The sequence below is a fragment of the Ambystoma mexicanum genome, chromosome 4p, assembly GCF_040938575.1.
Source record: "Ambystoma mexicanum isolate Mex_15411 chromosome 4p, UKY_AmexF1_1, whole genome shotgun sequence".
Classification (NCBI taxonomy): domain Eukaryota; kingdom Metazoa; phylum Chordata; class Amphibia; order Caudata; family Ambystomatidae; genus Ambystoma; species Ambystoma mexicanum.
Genome location: NC_090927.1, coordinates 201,260,228 through 201,281,564, shown reverse-complemented (window position 1 = coordinate 201,281,564; position 21,337 = coordinate 201,260,228). Strand labels below are relative to the sequence as shown.

General features: G+C 46.4%; 1 protein-coding gene across 2 annotated transcripts in view; it reads right to left on the bottom strand.

The window, feature by feature from the left end:
- Nucleotides 1-21,337, bottom strand: part of EXTL3 (exostosin like glycosyltransferase 3) — a 450,609-nt gene that overhangs the window by 99,701 nt on the left and 329,571 nt on the right. For both annotated transcript variants that reach the window (XM_069605697.1, XM_069605698.1), the window contains exon 4: nt 11,629-11,773. In XM_069605697.1, the coding sequence (XP_069461798.1) occupies nt 11,629-11,773 (145 nt within the window). The remainder of the gene's footprint in view (nt 1-11,628; nt 11,774-21,337) is intronic.

The window sequence follows — 21,337 nt, the reverse complement described above, 5'->3', positions numbered from 1 at the left end:
CTTCTCACAAAAGATGTATATATTAATCAAATGAGCACCTATATTAGGGATGGGAGGGGGAAATAGTTGGCCGTAATTCAGGATGTGACGGACAGCAGTACTTCCTTGTTTCTGAGTATGTTTACTGTCAATGATGGACATTTATTTTAAAGCTCTCTGGGGCATCAGCCCTTGCCATCTGCAACCCTGGTTTTACCAAAGTGTGCACATAAAATTGTCTACTTGGTTCAATGATGCATCAGGAAGTGGGAGGCTTGAATTGACCATACTTATTTAAATGAAATAGACCGAGATACACAAACTACTGATCAGCGTTGGAGGAACAGGCTATATGTTCTGCCATTTAATATACAAATGAAATAGCACATTATATGTGAAGTGCACAACAGCAGTGACCTGACCAGAATCTGAAATTGTCAACGCGTTTCGAGCGTAAGTGCTCTTCATCAGGAGATCATAATAGCTTAAAAAAATATCTTCATTTATCTATGGTATAACAAATAATAAAACTCAGTCATGATCTACATACAAAATCTAAAGCAAAGTTAAATACACCAAATATCCAATGTAGTGGATTCAAGTTTAATTAATTACCTCCTTCCCATATTGGCTGAATGAGCCGTGTGGATAGTGGCGCACCAATTTCTTTCAATCCGCCAAGTGTCTGTAAGGGTTAAAAGTGGGGGTCACCACCTGTAAATGTTATAACCATAACTACCTGAATGAAGTCAATGGCGTTCTGTTCTCACCTCAATGAGATGTGTACTGTACAACACAAGTGCTCATTACTCTAAAAGGAAACGTGGACATATATATATATATATATATATATATATATATATATATATGTCCACGTTTCCTTTTAGAGTAATGAGCATGTGAGTGACTAATTGCATACACTGTAACCCTATATATATATACACCAAACAGGGGCCAATTCATGGAGACACGCAAGGTCAAAATAAATATCTTACGGTCCATTCAGGTCCAGGCACATAATGCCAGCGAGAAACTCGAGAAGCTTATCTATGTCCATAGCTATGGAACATTGGGAGATTGTGTATATTAAAACTCCTCCCTCCGGTGTCTGTAAAAAGGGAGTCTGTGATCAGATCGAGTACTTATATTAATATCCAAGACTGTCAAGCGATATCAATTGTGATCCCGTTTACCTCATGGAGCGAAACCGCCCTGTGTAGTCTCATTCAGATGAAAAACCACTAGCGAGCGAGCAGCCTCAGCTGTCTCTGGTGGTTGTGATGACAATCACGCACCTGTTATACAGCGCAATGACATCACCATGTAACGTGCCGGGACTCTAGTGTCAGACGTGATGCCATGGTGAATGCCAACCGCATTCAGTCACTGCAAATTCATGATGATGTAAATAAAAACAAAAAGTGTATGCAAACTGAGCATCTTGATAGAATGGTAACTGAATCTTAATAACTCTGTGTACAGTCATAAAGGACATTCGTCCTAATGTGAAAAATGTCAGCGGCCAATACGGCCATTGTAAACCTGGTCAGTGATAATGGCAATCTTGTTCGTGCATCTTGTGATATCGTCGTAAAGGCATGGGACGAGAAAGGTGTCCCTGCTCATAGTCATGGCGAGTATTGGTCATGTTAAAACCATTAGTGCAGACTAAATGGGGGAAATCGAACTATATCCGAATATTGATATTGGAACTGATAATTCTTGAGGTAATTAGTTAAACTAAAGGTAAGCAAGCAATATTCTTACATTTTATGCCCTAACCTGGACCCCCCGTAAGTACATTTTAAACTTGTCAGTCGGAAATATACTATTGTGCAAGAAAAAAAGTATTTTCACAGAATACAAATACAGGTCAATGTGTTAATGCCTCAGACGCTCAAGTCACCAATAAAACAGGTTTTCAACATACAAACAATAGTTCTGCAGAATTTAACCACAAATAGATGTGATGACAGCTCAGACTCAAGTCACTAGAGGAATACGTGTACAACATGAGATCATGATATGAATACATATAGATCAGCCCTATAATTGGGAGCTGGTCACCAATAAAAGAGGTTTTCAACATACAAACAGTATTTACAAACAGAATTTAACCACAAGTAGATGTGTTGCATACTAACGGATTGTAATATTGGCTCATTTTGAATTACAATACGGAGTTGTTCAGAAACTTGAGATTCAGTGAACTCATTACTGTTTATTGAATTTTTTGGCTACCCTAGCCAGTGATAGTGTGCAGGGTACGGTAGTTCCCCTATCATAGGAACTTAGTTTGTTCATCTGTATATTTTAGGATCCATGTGTCAGTATCACATTTTCTCCCCTGCACCTTAAGATCAGTTATAGTCTTATTTAAAGTCATCTCTAATCAGCTTTATATTGTCTACTTGCTAGGTGCGCTGTGTTTACTTGTTGTATTACAGAATCTGAAATGGATAAGGTATTTTTCACATATGAAAAACTGATCACCTAAAAATAGAGGGTGATGTTAGCTGCATATGAGTTTGAGCAATACAGCTCTTTGATTCGAATCATGACAAGCCGAGATCATTTTATAAATTATCCGGTTCTACCATGTTTCCCATTACAAGGACTCCTAAAAAACCAGCCCTCAGAATTTGCTCTCCTACTTCCTAGTAATCCTTCACCCATTATTCGATCCAGTACTCATTTTTGTTCAATGTGTGAAAGGCAAGCATTTTCACCCTCCAAATGCACTGAATTCTCTAGTTTGTTGCTACGGCCTTCTTTTTGTTTAGAAAATAGGCCACTTCCTGTTCTTAAAACTACCCAAAATGGACACTTTGAGTTAGATTACATCATTACGTTGCAAACAACCTCTTATCCTACTCAATAAGAAATACTAAGGTCAGGTATCAAACAGTTCAATGCCTTCATTACATGACTTGATTTCTGCTCTGAATGGTCAGGTTTTGCGTGCACTGCATAATAATTTACCATCAACTACACATTTGTCACCTTCGTACACAAACCTAGAGTGTTGAAAAAAGGCTTGTGTACCCATTAACAATTATGGGAATTGCATAGTTTACCATGATAACGACTTTGAATCACAAAAGTTATTTTATACATCTTAAAAGGTTTATATTAATCCATTCCATGTTCTTTAAAAAAAGAATGATGTATGAGTAAGTCAAACAATGTGTAATTAAGGGTCGAGGTTTGGTGAAACGTTAGTAAATCCTTTCTATTATCAGCACAATTAAAATGTATAATGAGAATCAGTTGTACGAACAACTAGTTGGAACTAAGGAAGGGCAGTTGAGAGGCCACCACATACAGAGCAATCAGACACTGTTTACTCTTCACCAAACAGGATGAGGAAACAGATCACGAAATGATGAAAAGAAATGTGAGGACATTAGAAAAACAGTTATGTCCATTAATCTAAAAGGGGCTTCACAATGATCCCTAATAATTGAGGGCTCCGCAAATCCAATATAAGAATCTACAAATGGAGAACTTCTAACGCTGCAGTCATTCAAACCAGGAGCCATCATCGCAGCAAAGAACAAACCGGCAATCATCCAGGAAGTCATGGAGGACCCGAGAGAAACATTCAAACATATGTAAATCACACTCACATTGGCAAATATGAATGTCCATGACTTAACTATCAGATGAAACTGAACAAGAACAGCATTCATGTAGGACTGGCTGGTAGAATCTAACTAGATAACAAATCCAAAAAATGTTTTAGTATGTATATTCCTTCCAGGTACAAAGTTACTGCATGTGGGGAGAATTAAAGACAAATGAAGACTTGACATAATTCAAAGTGAGAGGCGCTGAAAGGTTGCACTGCTTCTTCAAGTGTGACATATATAATTCAACTGTTTCCTGAAATATTGTGCCAACAAATCAAGTGAAAAGGTGCCACATTTTTATTTAGGGACATAAGTGTAGAAGACTCATTACTATTCCATAAAATAGCGCAAATGTAAATCCCATGCATCCCCTCATTCTGAAATTGCACAGTGAAATTCATAAGTCAAGCGAAAGGGAAGGGGTATTTACATTTCTTTAATACAATCTGAAAACCATTCTCCCAGGCTGGGATGGGTGTGCTGAAATTGTGTTTGCTCTAAATCAATGGCACTGTTTCATTAAACTGAAACCTGCAGGTCTGATGTGATTCACTATGAGCTTATTTAAAAAAACACTTACTAGAAAACCTCAGCAGCATACACGGGAAAGGGCAAGGGGCATGCCAAGTTTTTCTGATAAAAGAACTTTTTTGGTAATATTAGGGAAAGCCAAAGTCCTGTAAATCATGTGCAGTTGTAACTATGCGCAGTCTAAAGAAACTAGCATATTAGAGAAAGTACAACGTTTTGAAGAATCATGTTATGGTCACACCCCATCTGCCGGTAAGCAGAAGAGCTACAATTAGAATGTTTTTGTTATTCAGATCTCAATATGTATACATAATTGGTTAAATGCAGGTAGGTCAATTTCGTTTTGTATACAAGCTACCTGTGATGGTGAACATTGTAGTGACTTCCTCTGCATAAAGCTGTGCATCACCTTCGCACTGATTTTATTTTAAATGAAACAAAATACAGATTCCAAAATTAGCCTGTTCCTTGTCCCCAGAATTGTGGGGTGGGACTGTGTCAGGAGGTATAACATTAGGGATGCCCTTTTGATATTGTAGACATACATTTACTGAAATATAGCCTACAAATATCAAGAAACTTGGTGAACAACAATGACATTTTTCATTTGGTATATACTTTTGAGTGCATTAATTGGCAAGTAGTAGCCATTTTATGTTGGAGAAGAGTATTGAAAGTGGACAGCCAGAAACATTTATGGCATGGCATGTGGCTCTTAAGTTTCCCACAGTAATAGGAGATGTGGTACCTTTCCCCTTAGAAATGGGTCCTGTCCTCAGGGATTGAACGGGTATTAATCGGATTAAGACATATGGTCAGTTGGGAGTGACAACTGCAGAGACACTGCAATTCTATGGGGCTTTATTGGAGTTGCCTTAGTCAGATGGCTAAGCCTGGGTAAGAGCATCCATGTACGGCGAGGTCTTTAGTTGCACTCTAGGCAGCTGTATGCGTTATGTTACTTTCACTGCGCTTAGGACAGATATACACGTGGCACAATTCCCACATGAAATAAAAGTGAGAGCAATAAAGAGTTATGCCTGTCACATTAGCTTTCACAGAAATTCCAATTTCTTAACTCCTTAGCACAACCCAACATCATGTTGTGGAAAACTCTCTGTATTAAGGTACACACATACGCAATAACCAATAACGTGAGGATATAGGAATAAATATCTCTTATACCTCACACAGTAGCAATAATTGCAAATGAGATCCACCCATTTATAGCAGACATTTCTGAAACTGCCGACTAAGCTGCTACATTTTTCAAGACACAATTATAATGAAATACCAGTTCTGAGGAAAACACAGAAGCAACTGGCACCAACCAGGTCTTAACACAAATGCCCATTCATTGATTTTAGAGTATGGAACAGGTGTTCTATGTATTCACTACATGTGACTAATACAGGCCCCACACCCAGAGAAAGTTTGCTAGACCCATTTCATCCCATTAACAAACATACAGCGTCACATTGCCAATACAAATTCAAGCATCCCTTTTCCAAATAATATTTAGAAGAGGATTGCCCATGGAGTGACATTAGAGTAGGTATGCACTCAAATGAGTTGAACAGCTGTCAGCTAATCAGAATTGTACCTGCTTGATGTGAGTTCTCCAATCATATAGCGGTAACACACGTCACACCACAAATACAAAATGTAACAGTGTAAAACATCTAGGACTATTAGTGAGCCTCATTTGGCCAGTGTTCCACAAAGCTATCTGAAGTTTCTATAATCAGCCAAGAGAGAACACTAAATAACAAGGCCAAAGGTCCATTGTATAGTGCATTGTATGGCTTTGTAATGATTTAACCTGGTCTAAAAGAGTTAGTCATATTCCTGCATGATGGTAACACACTGGTTGCTTTGATGAGTAAGGTGATAAGAAAATACATTAGCATTCGCAACATTTGAACAAACAGGATTTAGAACCTAATAAATGGAACATGTGAATCCATGCAAAGTAAATGATACAGCACTTCATAAAGAGAGTACCCGAAACTTTGCCTGACAACTGAGACTGAATGTACAAATAGCCATTTCAGAAGATTGTGTGAAGTATTTTTAGTACTCGTCAACAATTGCTACTTCTCTACAGCAGACTGTACAATTCTTACATCTGGAGCTTTGCATGTAAGGTCACTCAAGCTATGGATTTCTACTAGGCTGGTATGCCCTACAAAGTGTAAAAGAATAGGTCTGGAAACTAAGCAACCTGTATTTCAAAACCTATGCTTTTTAAAATTGGTACAGGCAATCACTGTGTCTGCCAGTGGATTCCAAAGGAGATATCTATGCATTTCATATGCAATGACGTCTCCTGCCTCACTCTGGGAACCACCAAAGGGGCAAAGAAGAGAGTTAGAAATCCTTGTGAAAGTAGAAGGCAGGAGGGTGGTGCCCAGAGAGACCATTGGGAGACTGGAAGTAGCCAGGAGAAGAGCAATGCCCAAAGTGGTGAAGATGTAGAGGGTAAAAGTATTAAGAAAGAGGGTGGTAGAAGGGCCCAAAGGGGTGAGGAATTTGAAGCTATTCAGGCTGAAATAAAAAGGCTAAGAGTGGTGCTCAGAGGCGACGAAAAGTACCCAAAGTGGTAAACAAGGTGGGAGAGAGAAAACATTTGGAGACCAGCGACTGCATTTAACAAAGGGGTGAAGATGAAGAAGAGGCAAGAGAGAATATTAAAAATAGTACACAAAGGGAGGGGGTCGGAAGGGTGTCAGAATGTGGAGACATTTAGCAACATTGCTCTCCCAGTTTTCAATTTCAAAGGGGTCAGGAAGGTGGCAAAGTGGAAAGAAATGCATACAGATCAGTGATAGATTCCTTAAAGCAACAAATATGAACAAAGGAAGCAGAGATGGTACACGACAAAGGGAAGCAGGAACTGGGAAGAAAGGAGGGCAGAGGGAGTAATATTCTGTGCCTCCGGCTGAGATCTTAGGGACAGGAGCTCCAGACATAATAGTTGGCCACCATCTCATGCCAAGCTCCAATGGTCTCCATCCAGAACTGTGGTAGGTACCACACCTGGAACCCAGGCCCTGTGTTCCTTTCGTACAGAAGACTGACTATTCCACTGAGAGAAACAGTCTTGGGGAGAAAACAGTGAGGATCCGGAATAAGACAACTGACCGCAGACCCAAAAACCAGGTCACTGAAGAGAAAGAAAAGGGAGACGTCCTTGCGAAAGCAGTATTCACTGGGAATTGCCAAAGATTACTGAAGAAGGCAAGTCCTAAATTCAGACTTTATTGTATGACGTTCTCTTGTTGCAAAATCTTTTCCTAGGAAGGGCAACCTGGGAGCCACCCGAGGTTGGAGCGAAGCCATTTATGAAAGCATCAAACTAACTCACACTTCAATTGTGCCTTATTACTGCCTAGTTTATTTCCCTGCCACCACACAATGTAAAGGTTCCCTAATAATACTCTAAACTTACGTTTGCTGTGTTTCGTCTGGTTATTTGATGCCAGTCAAGAGGTGACACATAATAAAAGGGGTGGAGAAAGCGTCTAGCCAAGGCAATACCTCAAGTTCGGCTTTCAGCAGACAGCGCACTCCTGTGAAAATAGGCCAAAAGATGGGGATAGTGCATTTTCTTTAAAAGAAGGAAAAGAGTATATGGTGATGCACGGGCATCATCTCACCTGTACAACTCAAGAACACAAGTGTGCAAATATCCTGTAAGAAGCGTGATGAATCTGATGATGTTGCTCCTTTTGATGGGGTAGCCTCTGCTCATGGGGCAACAGCTAACTGATCCTGACCCTGGGGGACGCTATATGACTGAGGACTATATTGGAGGGTGTGGGGGAAGGTGGCGACCCTCAAGGGGGTGACGTGGTGTCATCAGGACCAGTCACATACCCCCATTCCCTTTTAGGTATGTTCCCTACCTGCCACATGCCTTGATGGCTTATCGTAATACTCTCACTGAACCACTGACCAAGCCTACTCCAGGTATTCTACAATATTCTGCAAATAATAGTTTATTTACAACCGAGATGAGGTAGAGGCGGGGCGCAGTGATGATTAACCCCAATGAGGTTCAGTGTCAACTTCAATAGTGCACAAGAAACAGTACAACCGAGATGAGAAAGAGGCGAGGAGTAATGATGATTACTGCCCTTGACAACCATGTGCAGCGGTCTAGTCGCTGAGAAAATACAATTTGCACAACATTGCTTAAAACCATGCCGGGAAGAGAAGCAGAGTGTTCACCAGCCCAGGGCAAGGCACCAGTGGTGGCACAGGAGTCCAGACAACTTCATGGTTCGGGAAGGCAGCCTGGTGAGCGACAACTTTGGAGAGGCTCACAGGAACCAGAGTGGAACATGAGGAAGCAAGTTGTGCTACCCGAGGGCTGCAGAGGCTGAAACGCCACCCAGAGCACAGACACCTACCAGAAACACTGACAGCAACAGGGAGAACTGCAGGAACCAGAGAAACACTCAACTTGGAGTCATGAACACAGAGAAGCCATAAGCAGTAACCCGGTGAGCCCATGGAAAGGGTTGGGATGCCGAAGCACCGTCAGGCAGTGTAACGAAGGCCCTAGACAGTGGCACTGGGATATGGGACCCTCAATGCGAACTTGGAGAAGACTTAGGAGGGAAACCAGAGAGAGAGACATTGTATTGAACTATGATGAAAAGTCAAGTGTTGGAAATAACTGCATACAAGACCTGGCAGGAGAGTATACCAGGCAATGTCAAGTGCTTGAAGGTAAATATACACAGGTCCTGGCAGGGAAGTACACCAGGCAAAGCCAACTATATGAAAAGTGAAAGACTATATTCAAGACCTCGCACGAGAGTATACCAGGCAAAGTCCAGTATGTGTGATAACTTGCTGTACAAAGGAAACCTTAAAGAAGAACCATGCCCTTGACATTTTGAACTTTTGTAAATCTGGAGGAGACCCTGGCAGGGGAGTATACTGGGTGACCTGTGAGTTTGGGACCTGCACCCAATTTGCAATACGATAAAAGCAGAATTCTAAGGAGGACTCATACTCTTAGGATTGTACTCTGCTTGAGTGTGAAAAGGAACCTGGGGAAGGGAGCCATTTCTCCAGAAGTGAATTGTAATACCTAAAGGATAGAGTTATCCTTTTGGGCCTCAAGGAACTTGATTATTTTCTGTTTGAACCTTTTTGAAATTTGTAAAAGGAACCCGAGGACAGTGGCCATCCACAGATACCGTGAATATTGTACATTTGGAACTTTTTGGTTGGATTTATGCCTTTGAGTTGGATTTGAACCTTTGCACACTTTTGAGAGTAAGACACAATATCCCTTGTTTGTTTGTTTATTTATTTAGTAATGCGCACCAAACCCTTAAGTAGCCTTGCACCTTAGAGTTTGTTTTATAGTGCGAGGGCCAGAATAGGATTTTGGGCACATAACCTATTTTTTCTTTGGACATCGTGACAAAGGACACACCCATTAGTTTTGGATGAGGTAGGGAAACACCTCTTATATTAGAAATAGTTAGTCATTTTCCAACACTCTTCATTTAAATAAACGTTTATAACCAAGACCACGAGTCCTTGTTATCCACATCTTAGTCCTAGCTCCTCACAGAAGGCTTTGCATACATAAATAATTAGTAGAAGCAGCGCTCACTAGTGTCCCTATTTCATGCATTATCCACTCCTGTTTTCTTTGATTTCTGGCACTTGTAGTCTGGAATTTAAAATGGGAAAACCAAAGCTATAAGTTCCAGAATGCAAAACACAAATTCAGGACTGGATGACACTCGCATGCAGTCGGGAAACTTGAGCACTCTGGTTCTTATTTAATTACTACTTTATTGCTTGTAGCGTAAACCTAGCCTGAGAGCAGCAGATATCTTCACCACGGGAGAGCGCAAGCATTGGGCTTGGCATATTAGTCAGTAGCTCAACTTTGTTGGAGGGGTGAAAGCAGGGTTTTAGCAGTCTCGAAGGTATTGTTGAAAGAGTATTTTGCGGAACCGGAGGATGGGTTAGGGCATTTTGAGCCCCTCATAGGATTGAGTTCCAGATGGTGGGATGTGGCAGGAGAAGACCCTCTTGCAAGTATTCCCTTTACGGGCTAGCTTAGACTCCAACCTTTAGATGGTTTTGCTATGTGAGGTGCGAGAGCCTGTATGTTGGTGTTTGAGGTTGCTCTTTTGATGATCCATGTAATTTCTATTAGCACCCACAGCAGAGGGCTTCCCCTGCACCGCCATCTTGCCCCCCCCACCCTCCCTTTCCTTAAGTTTTTTTTTTTTTTACTTTGCCTGCCGCCCACTTACCTTTTGTTGCAGTGGCGGTAGGAAACTGCCACCACTTCTGCTGCCGCCGAGCTCCCTCTAGGCCGCCACAGAAATGGAAGAGGGGCTTCATGGTGGCGATCTTGGTACAGTATTTTGTTTGAATTTACGGAACGCCACGCAGCGTTCCGTTCATTCAAAAAAAATACACTGCTCTCGGCGCCCCGAGTTACTGGATTGGCAACCTGGGGTGCTAATAGCGTTAACGCCCTCTCTGGCGTGCCGGATCGAGTGTTATCGGGCCGGGAACCCTTGTTAAACACCCTTGCTTCGCTCTGGTCTAACTCAGGCCAAGCCCGATAACACCAGATCAGGGCCCACGCATATTAACGCTTAAATATGACCCTGGCATGGAGGGGCAGCCCGTAAAAGTTTGCGCAGCGAATGAGAGATATGCGTGCATTTGCGGTCACCTGTAATTAGGTGGACTGTGGCACGTGATCTGCCTTGCAGGTTGCCAGGTGTACGGCTGGAAGTCCAGTAAGGAGGGAATTTCCCCCGATGTGCGAGATAATGAGGGCTTGGTACACAATGAAGAAGTCACATGGGGGATTGAAGGGTTTGATTTTGCGCAGTGTGGATCCGTGTGCTGCAACGCGTGTGATCCACACAGTTTGCACCTTTTTGGCTCTGAGCATTTGGAAGGAAAGTCTGCTGCCATCAATGAAGCCCAGGGATTTGGCTTAGTGACAACGGAGGGGCCAGTTGTCCAACCATTGTTGCTCAAGTTGTAGTTCGGTGGGTGTACCAATGTGGACTAAATTTGATCTTGGGGTCATTTTGAGGTAGGTATTGGACATCCATATTTGGATGGTAGCCAGGCATTTGCAGAACGAGCAATGTCCTGGGGTCAACTGACCGTAAGTGCAGCTGAGAGGCCTCATCAAATTGATGGATGTTGGAGTCGTTTAGGAGAGTTCCCAAGGATTCCATGTATGGATTGAAGTCTATTGGGTAGAGGATGGAACCTTGGGGGACCCCAAGGTATGAGAAGGCTCATATGCAAATAAGAATCATTTGCCAAACCGAGGGATAGAAACCTGAAAGCGGCCGATTCATTGAAAATGTGCTTTACTGCAAACATTTTAATATGTAATATGCAGAGTGCCATTTTAGAATAAAATGATTCAGGAAACTAACCAGTGTGGGATACAAAAAAGCAATTCTGCACTTACCTTGTGAAAAAAAGCTGCGCCTGTCAGCACCATTGACAGCTCGCAAGAATAGTTGGAATTGTAGAGCCATGACTGATGCGGGATGTCCCACGCATGGTACCGTCCAGGGAAACCAACAACGCGGTCTCTGGCCTCTCTCCAAACTCTGAAACATAAAACATATTGTAACATTTTTCGGATCTTTGCATTTTATGGAAAATGGACAATGCATGCCTTTTTGGCTGCTTTGATTCAAGATGCGATACACAATTAGCACAGGCAGTGTGTGTGGAAAATGTTAAATGGTGCACTTCATATAAAAACGAGAATAACCTAGCAGTGGAGGAAATCTGGAACATTCAGAGCCCATGGTTTTTGAAATACAAGGCCACAATAGAGGATATAACTTCAATTGGTCCAATGAAAGAAAGGGTGACAAACAACTGGTCACATACGTGAGACTGCTCTGCAATCGAGTGGGTCTTTGTAGACACCTATGATTTTGAGGTATGCTAAAAATGTGGGTATTATTTCAATTGATGGCACTCCCTACTCAATTTTAAGAAAATTCACACGCTCATGTTCATCTTACATTGGATTTACATACATTAAAACACGTGTGTTCACATATTGCAGTAACAACTGAGAAAACCCATTCTAAGATGGCAGCTGAGCAGGGAAGACGTGCGTGAGCGGTGCTCCGTCTCCCAGCTCGGGGCCGATGCAATAAAGATAGACAAAGAACGCAGCCGTGGTCCCCCGAATGAGCCGTGTCACCGGTGGATGGAACTATTCGCACGAAGGGGGATGTAAACGAGCGTCCCGCGCCCTCACACAGCAGTGGTAAAGCGGCGCTGCAAGTGATACGGAGACGCTGGTCGGCCATTCCAGGCCATCGAGCGCAGACGGGATCAGGACCGGGGCTGAAGGCGAATCGGGGCGCCTGTCATCTACAACTAAGGCAGCCTGGCAGGCGACACAAGGAGAAGACTGACCCCCCCACCCTACATCTAGAGCGGTCACCACCCTCCATGGCTAACGCGGCTCAAGAGGCACCGGACAGCTCCCCCCCAACCCCCCCCCCCTCCGAGACTTAGAAGCTAGCGGAGGTGACGCGGGACGGCCCCAGCTGGAAGAGAGCTCCTCTGGGAGAGGAGAAGCAGACGTGACGGGGAGAGGATCGATCCAATGCGGCCCCCCCCCTTCCTCCTTCCGCACACAAATGGGGCGCGGATCGAAGCATCCCAGAGAACGGAGGAGGCCACAGAGGAGCCGAGCCCGACACCCCCCAGCGACCCATGGACTCCCGCGAGGAGAGAGAGCACCAAATCAACACGGCTTTCCACCTAGGACGACGAAAGTGCAGAGACAGCGGCGGACACACTGCAAACCGCGTCCACACAGGACAGGAGGTGAGGAGGCATCCAGGGGGTGATCCCAGGGAGGAAGGGGCTCAACCATAAGCCGCAATTAAAACAGACACACAATCCCTCCCCCAATCGATTGGGGACAGAGACAGAGAGCCTAGTCAAGGCCAAATCTACCGCAGGAGAAGCCACAGCATAAAACACGCCACGGGAGGAGGACGGAGTCCGCGCCCCACCTCCCACAATCAACCCAAACAGGACCCCCCCCAGTGGACCCACAACCAAGCTCGACACTCATGGGGCAAGAGGAAGAAGCAAAAGAGCTACGGGACAATAACAGCCCCACCCGACCCACCAATCTCACTCCTACCAACTGAGAATACGCAGGAAGCGGCCGGACACTAGCCAGAAGTAATTGCGAGCACATATGTCAAGGTCCAGGAGCAGGAAATCCCACGCAACAACTCCTACAGGGAAACAGGACCAGAATCTGGCTCTGCTCTGGGGGGCTGACACACAAAGCAAAGGGAAGGCGCCCGCCCGAAGAGATAATAGAAGGTCCTCAAGTGCAGAAAAAGCAGGATCGGATATGGCAACTAAGGAAGATATGAGAGACTGGTTCAAAGAATTTCAGGACCAATTTATGACCTCAATGCACTCTCAATTTGAGTCCATGAAGAGCGAGCTGAAACAAACAGTGCAGGAGCTGAAAGTAGACCTGGGCAGACTGGAAGAGAGAACAGATATTCTTGAGAGAACACTCCAGAACCTGGATGAAGAAACTCAACAATACGCAGAAACACAAGAACACCTGGCCAGACTTTCTCACAATCTGGAGATACAATGCGAAGACTTAGGAAACAGGTCGCGGAGATCAAATATTCGTATCAAGAACATGGTAGAATCAGTGGGGGATAAAGATCTAAAATTAGCTGTGCAACACGTGCTCAGAGACATTATCGGCAAAGAGGAGGAGGAGTCAGTGATCCTCATAGATCGAGTCCACAGAGTGGGCCCGCGAAGGGAGGGGGAGTCAGGAATCCGCCCAAGAGATGTGTTAGTAGCAATGGCCTCATATACACAGAAGGAGCAAATCCTAAGGAAGGCTAGGACCATGGACCAGATAAAAATGAATGGAGTCAACATCCAACTATATCAGGATTTGGCACAGTCAACTCTCCAACGAAATAGAGAAATGGCCCCAATCACTAAAGAACTGACCACGAGACAGATACGCTACAAATGGACCTTCCCATTTGGCCTCCTGTTCACTTGGGAGGGCACACAATTACCAGGTTACTCACCGTAGTGACCACCTTACTCCTAGTCCATAGTCCCCTTTCCTCCATACTTATGGGACATCTCTCCATCCTGTGGGACGGGACCGGAGCACTTTTGTAAAAAGCATCCAAATCTTTTTAAAAAATGTGTCCCTCCTCTCTTTCCTGCGCGGTGCCCGGCACGCGGCCGTAACCCCGCCCACCTTGGCTCCGCGCATCGCCCATCAGTCCTTTTCTATCGCAGGGTCCAAGACCCATTAGCAATAACAGGAGAACCTTATTAGAGGGGACGGCAGGCGGGCGTATGGAGGAAAGGGGACTATGGACTAGGAGTAAGGTGGTCACTACGGTGAGTAACCTGGTAATACTCCTAGGTCCCGTCCCCTTTCCTCCATACTTATGGGAGATTCCCAAGCACTCCTAACAGGAAGTATGGGTGGATGGAAATACCCCTTACTGAAACAGGTTCTTCAGCACAGCCTGGCCGAACTGAGCGTCAGCTCTAGAGCTCATATCGAGGCAGTAATGCTTACAGAAAGCAGATGGGGAGGCCCAAGTAGCCACTCTAGCGATGGACTACCAGGGAACATACTTCTGAAAAGCAACCGCGGCTGCCTTGCCTCGCACCTGATGTGCATGGATACCCTTAGGGGGTTTCAGCTTTTGGACGGTGAAAGATTCCGCGATACAGGAAGCAATCCATCTGGAAATGGATGCCTTAGACGCCGGCCTGCCCTGGTGTTTACCGAAGATCACAAACAGTTGGGAAGAGCTCCAAAGATCGGCAATCCTGTCCAGGTAGAAATTAAGAGCTCTTCGGACATCCAGGCAGTGTAGAACCCTTTCCGCCTCCGAGGCAGGGTTCGGAAAAAAGACCGGAAGGGAAATCGACTGATTCAGATGGAATTCGGTCACTACCTTTGGTAGGAAAGCTGGGTTCGTCCGAAGGACTACCTTATCCTTGTGAAAGACCAAGAAAGGATGCTCCACCGACAATGCCTGGAGCTCACTCACTCTCCTCGCTGACGTAACGGCTACCAGAAAGGACACTTTCCAGGACACGTACTCGAGGTCAACCGTAGCCATTGGCTCAACGGAGGGTAGATGCATGTCAAACCAGCAAAATGTCTTCACCACTGGGTTAGTTAACGAATAAGAACACCGGTCTGTGGAGAGGTAGGTGGAAATCGCCGAGAGATAGGTGCTGCAGGACAAGACATGAACCCCTGACTCTGCTAGGGAGGAGACGAAGGACAGCACTGTGTCAATCGTCGCCACCCTCGGGTCCAATTATTTCTCCAAACACCAATGACAGAACCTGAGCCATTTACTCTTGTATTGAGATCTGGTTGAGGGTTTCCTGGCTGCCTTGATAATGAGCATGTTATCCGCAGACAAACCCAAATGCTCTAGAGCCGTGAACTCAGGCACCATGCCGCCAAGTTGAGCGATTGTGGGGAGGGGTGCCACATCTGCTGTTCCCCTTGGTGAAGAAGATCGGGAGTTACTTGTAACCTGATCGGTGGACATACAGACAGGTGTTGAAGTTCTGAGAACAAAAACCTGGCCGGCCACCACGGAGCTATCAGAAGAAGAGAACAGTTGACAGAGCTCTTCAACTTCCAAATTGCTCGATGAACCAGAGGAAGAGGCGGGAAGGCTTAAGCTCTCATGTTGTGCCATGGGATCTCGAGTGCGTCCCCCAGAGTGGAAGCTCCCAGCCCCCCTCTGGAGGCGTACTGAGGAAGCTTCTTGTTTACCGCCGTGGCAAAGAGGTCCACCTCCGGTGTGCCCCAACGCGAGAAAATCCATGAGAAGATCTCCGCCTTCAACTCCCACTCGTAGCTGACCACTGTCCGCCGGCTGAGGGCATCCGCGGTGACGTTCAGACGGCCCGGGATGTGCACTGCAAGCAGCCAGACCCCATGAAGCACTGCCCACTCCCAAATCTGGATGGACAGATCCATGAGAGAGGGAGACTTCGTTCCCCCTTGCCGGTTTATGTAGTACATTGACACCGCATTGTCCGTTCTTATGCGGACCACCTTGTTGACAATGAGAGGTCTGAACGCCTTGAGCGCCAGAAAAATCGCCAGAATATCCAATTGATTTATGTGCCGGAGCTTATCCTGAGGTGACCAGAGGTCCGAGACCTGAAGAAGATCTAACGTCGTGCCCCACCCGAAAAGGGAGGAGTCTGTCGTGATCGTCACCATGGGGGCTGGGTCCTGGAATCCCACGCCCAATGACAGGTTGCTGAGAGATGACCACCAGTCCAGGTCCACTCTCATGGAATCTGGACTCATTATCCGTTTGGAATCCGAGTCCACAGCCTGACGCCAGGAACTCCTAAGAGCCATCTGGGTCTGTGTCATTTTGAGACGGGCAAGAGGAAGAGCCAGTACACACGAGGCCAGGAGGCCCAGAAGCCTCTGGAACCACCAGGCCGACATGCTCTCCAACTGCGTAAACATCTGACACGTGGCCAACAGATCCGCCATTGTGTCCCCGGTCAGATACACTCGCCAGTCTATCGTGTTCCAACGAAAACCCAGGAAAGTCAGGTCCTGTGAGACCGTCATGGAGGATTTCCACCAGTTCACTGACAGCCCAAGATGGAACAGGAGCTGAAGGAGAGACTGGAGGTTGCCCGCTGCTGCCAACGGACAAGGGCAGTCCAAATAGGGATACACATGGATACCCGGGAGACGAAGATAGGCCGCAACCACTGACATCATCTTCGTGAAGACACGCGGCGCCGAACTGAGGCCAAAAGGAAGCACCAGAAAATGGAAGTGCTCTTCTCCCAAAGAGAAACTGAGGTATCGCCTGTGTGGGTTCCAAATCAGGATATGCATGTACGCATCCTGAAAATCCACCACGCTGAGCCAATCGCCAGCCTGCAACGAGGAGCGAATCTGGCCGGGCGTGATCATCTTGAATTTCTCTTGGGGTAGGGAAAGATTGAACTGGGAAGGATCTAGGATGGTGCGCAGGCCAGCCTGGTTGGGTTTGGGCACCGTAAACAGCCGGGAGTAGAAGCCCTCCCCTCGTTCCCCAAGGGGAACGGGTTCCACAGCTCTGAGGAGCAGAAGTTTCTGAACCTTGGCCTTGAGGGAGGGTGAGCCTGACAGCTGAAAACGAGGGTTGCGGGGTGGGGTAGGGGGTAAAGGTAAGCAGAAGCTCGCTCGAGCGACTGACGAGACCGATCTGTCTTCTGTGATGGCTTGCCACGCCTCCCAATGAGACGCAATGCGTCCTCCCACCGGGGTCTCGTGCGAGCGCGGAAAACCCTCATTTGGCAGGTTTGTCAGCGGCGGTGCCACCTGAACCTGACAAGGAGGCCGAGGAGCGGGAGAAATACCGCGTACGCTGCTGTCTACGGCGGTTATTCCCTGCAGGAGTATCCACTCTGCGATTTTTGCGGTCGAGGAAGCCCCTAAAACCAGAGGAAGGTCGACCTTGCGACAACAGCCTTTGAGCCTTGAAGGGAGCTTTAACCAGAACAGACAATGATTTGGCCATCTGAGTGCTGTCTTTGGTTTTGGTGAGTTCTACAACAGTAGAAGAGTGGAAAAGCTCCTTACCATCAAATGGAAGGTCCAGAACCTTGTCTTGCACCTCCTTCGAGAACTTAGTGGCATGTAGCCATGCTTGCCGCGAGGTATCAACCCCAAGCATCAAACCCCGAGCCGAGGTGTCTACGTGATGAGCCGCAGCCTCCAGGAGATCGTGGGCCAAGACCCTGGCATGGGAAAGGCCTCCTCTGAAATCCTCCAGCTTCGACCGGAATGTGCTCCTCAAACTCTGACAGACCTCTCCACATCCGCATGTTAGCTCCCGCCAAAATCAATTCTGCATTGGCCTGCCTGAGCTGCAAGGCCGAATTGGCAAAGATTTTCCTCCCTAGGGAGTCCAGGAGCTTGTCCTCCTTTTCCAAGACCCGAGTCGCCGTCGCGGAGGAGGATGCTGCAGGTCTGGATTGCAACGTGGCCGCAGCCACCACTGTGGAGGAGGGAGGCGGACAAGACGACAAGGCCACTTCTTCCGAGGAATGTAGCCTGTACCTCGCGTCAATCTTTTTATTGACAAAAAGTCCCGAGTGTGGCTTGTCCCAAACTCTTCGGACCTCGGCCAGAAGGTCCTTCTGCAAGAACAGGCCGGTACGCTCCAAAGGAGACAAAGTGAACGCCCCAGAAAGCACGCCCGCCTGCGAAGCAAGTGCCTCGGGCACCGGAACATCTAAGAAGCTCATCATGTCCAGTACCCGGTCATGGAAAGCTCTGGTAGAGCGGGGCAGGTCCTCGTCCTGATCGCCTTGAGGGTCATCTGACAGGTCAGGATCCTGCTGAGCCGCGTCAGGCACTGCCTTGTCCACTGGGGACAATGGTGGCACAGGCGGAAGCGCAGGGGGAGGCACCACGGGCAAGGGAGGCGCTGGCGGAACCACCGTCGGAACGGGAGCCGGAGGCGCGGGTGGACATATCTCCTTGAAAAGCCCTTTGAAATATTCCCTCATGGGGTCGGTGCGCATAAGCGCTTGAAATTTACAGAAAAAAGCGTCCTCACGAGATTGTTTCGGAACCTGAGGAGGCCTCTCATGAGGTGGACAAATCCAGGGACGTAACTGTGAAGGGTGCCACACCAGCCCCTCCGCCGACGTATCCACTTAAATCAAGGGAGCCGCAGCTGCGGGCAATGAAACATTGTGCGGAAGAGGCATTCGGGCGTTCCAATCATAAACCGGCCGGTAAAGATGCGCACAGGGGACCTTAGGTTCACCCGAAGGACTGAACCCTACACCAGGGGCCGATGGCGTAGTTGTAGGGGTAGTACCTAAAATGGCCGCCGTGGTCGTGGCGGGAACGGCCGCCATTTTGTCCTCATCTGAGGGGGACTGCGGCACGTGAGGAAGTGAGGAGGGGTCCCCGTCGATGGATCAGGGGTCTTAATTTTAGCCTTAACGTAAGGAACCTCGGCAGAGCCGGTACTATGAGGCCTGGAATGTTTCTGCGACATACCAACCACCAACTGAGCCTTCGAAGGAAGAGCCTCGACACTGCCGGTAAAAGAAGAAACTTTCTTCTTTGCCCCCTCAACAGATCTAGTGTCACCACAGGAGCGGGAACGGTGCGCTGTCACTGACGGGGCCTTGCCCGGCCCCTCAGAACTGTTGGTTTCCTTAGCCTCTGTAAGGAAACCAACTAGAATCCCCCATCGCCCCCATAGACAAATGTGTTACTGACACACTATGGTGTAGCAATATTCAGAAGGCATTATTAGATAAAATAGCTCGCCTACAATCCAAAATCAACGCTAAAAAATCCTTACTACTAGCTGACCCGGACTATAAACAACTACCGAACAAACCATCTAACTTTAATTCAACCTGTAAACCTTTCATCTTTTCACCCCTCTCAACCAGGGAAGTAGAAATCATCAGGAAACTTAAACCATCAAACTGCCAAGGTGATGCCTGCCCTGCCCCGATCATCAAAGCGGCAGCTCACGACCTGGCACCATTCATTACCAACCTCATCAATGCCTCCTTCCAATCTGGAATAGTACCTGACAACCTTAAAGACGCTTGGGTCATTCCACTTCCCAAAAAACCTACTCTTGACCCAACCAACCCGTCTAACTATAGGCCGATAACGGCTGTACTGTTTTTATTAAAAATATTGGACAGAGCAGCCTATTTACAAATACAGGCCTACTTAGAATCAAACAACCTCCTAGGACTCCGGCAATCAGGCTTGCGACCAAGACACGGTACGGAAACTGCATTAATAGACCTTACTACCCAGATCCAAATCCTGAAAGACAAGGGTAAACTCGCACTCCTCTTACTGCTTGACCTGTCAGCTGCTTTCGACCTGGTCAATCACCAAACACTCTGTCACCATTTGAAATCTGCAGCACACTTTTCAGACGCAGCCACGGCTTGGATCAGTTCCTTCCTGGCGAACAGAACCATGAGGTTCTTCTCTCCAACGGATTCTGCCGAACCTTCACCCGTACCCTGCGGAGTCCCGCAAGGCTCCTGCGTGTCCCCGACACTTTATAATGTATTCACAAAACTCCTCTTCGATATCCTTGACTATCTGGGTGTCACGTATACCAATTTCGCAGATGACACCCAGATACTCATTCCTATCATGGGTGATTACGAAACTGACATCACCACCCTTAGTGAAATCTACTCTGTAATACAAGCATGGATGGCACACCATGGACTGTGTCTCAATGACGAAAAAACCGAGTTCATCATCCTGGGCACTCATGCCAAACTCAAAAATCTTAATCCCTCATTCAAAGCCGTTACCATTGATGGCAATCGCATCCCTGTGTCAAATAACACCAAAACCCTTGGCATCTACATTGATGCCACCTTATCCTTCTCCAAACAAAGAAATGCAGTAGCATCATCAGCCGCATACACCTGTAAGCTGATCACTGCATGCAGACCGTTCATCTCCGCACCCAATTGCATTACTCTTGCCCGAGCATTAGTCCTATCCAAAATAGACTACTGTAATGCTCTTTACTTGGGCACTAGTCACAAAAATATCAACAAGTTGTCCAAAACAATGCCATCAGGGCTGCCCTCAACATTCCCAAAAAGGCACATATATCTGAGACCAGACGTAAACTACGCTGGCTCCCTGTCGAACATAGAATATCCCTTAAAACGCTGGCCCTTATACACAAAGCCAGGGCCAACATTGCGCCAGCATACCTTACGAACCAACTTACACCCCACACCTCTTTAAGACCACTCAGAGCAGCACAAACTAACACCATGACCATACCGAGATTCAAACTTCATAACTCGGGTGGAGCTAGCTTCCCTGTACAAGCTTCCAAATTATGGAACACTATCCTCATTCAACCTGTTCAAACACAACATTAAGCGCTGGCTTCATAATTTGGACTCTGACAGCCTAACCTCCTGATTGCCGCCGGCACACCTTGTAATTTAATGTATATTTGTACGCACTTGCAATACTATGTTTGTACCTATCTAACTGTAACGTAACCATTGTTGACGGTTTTAAATTGTAACTGTAACCAGATCTAACT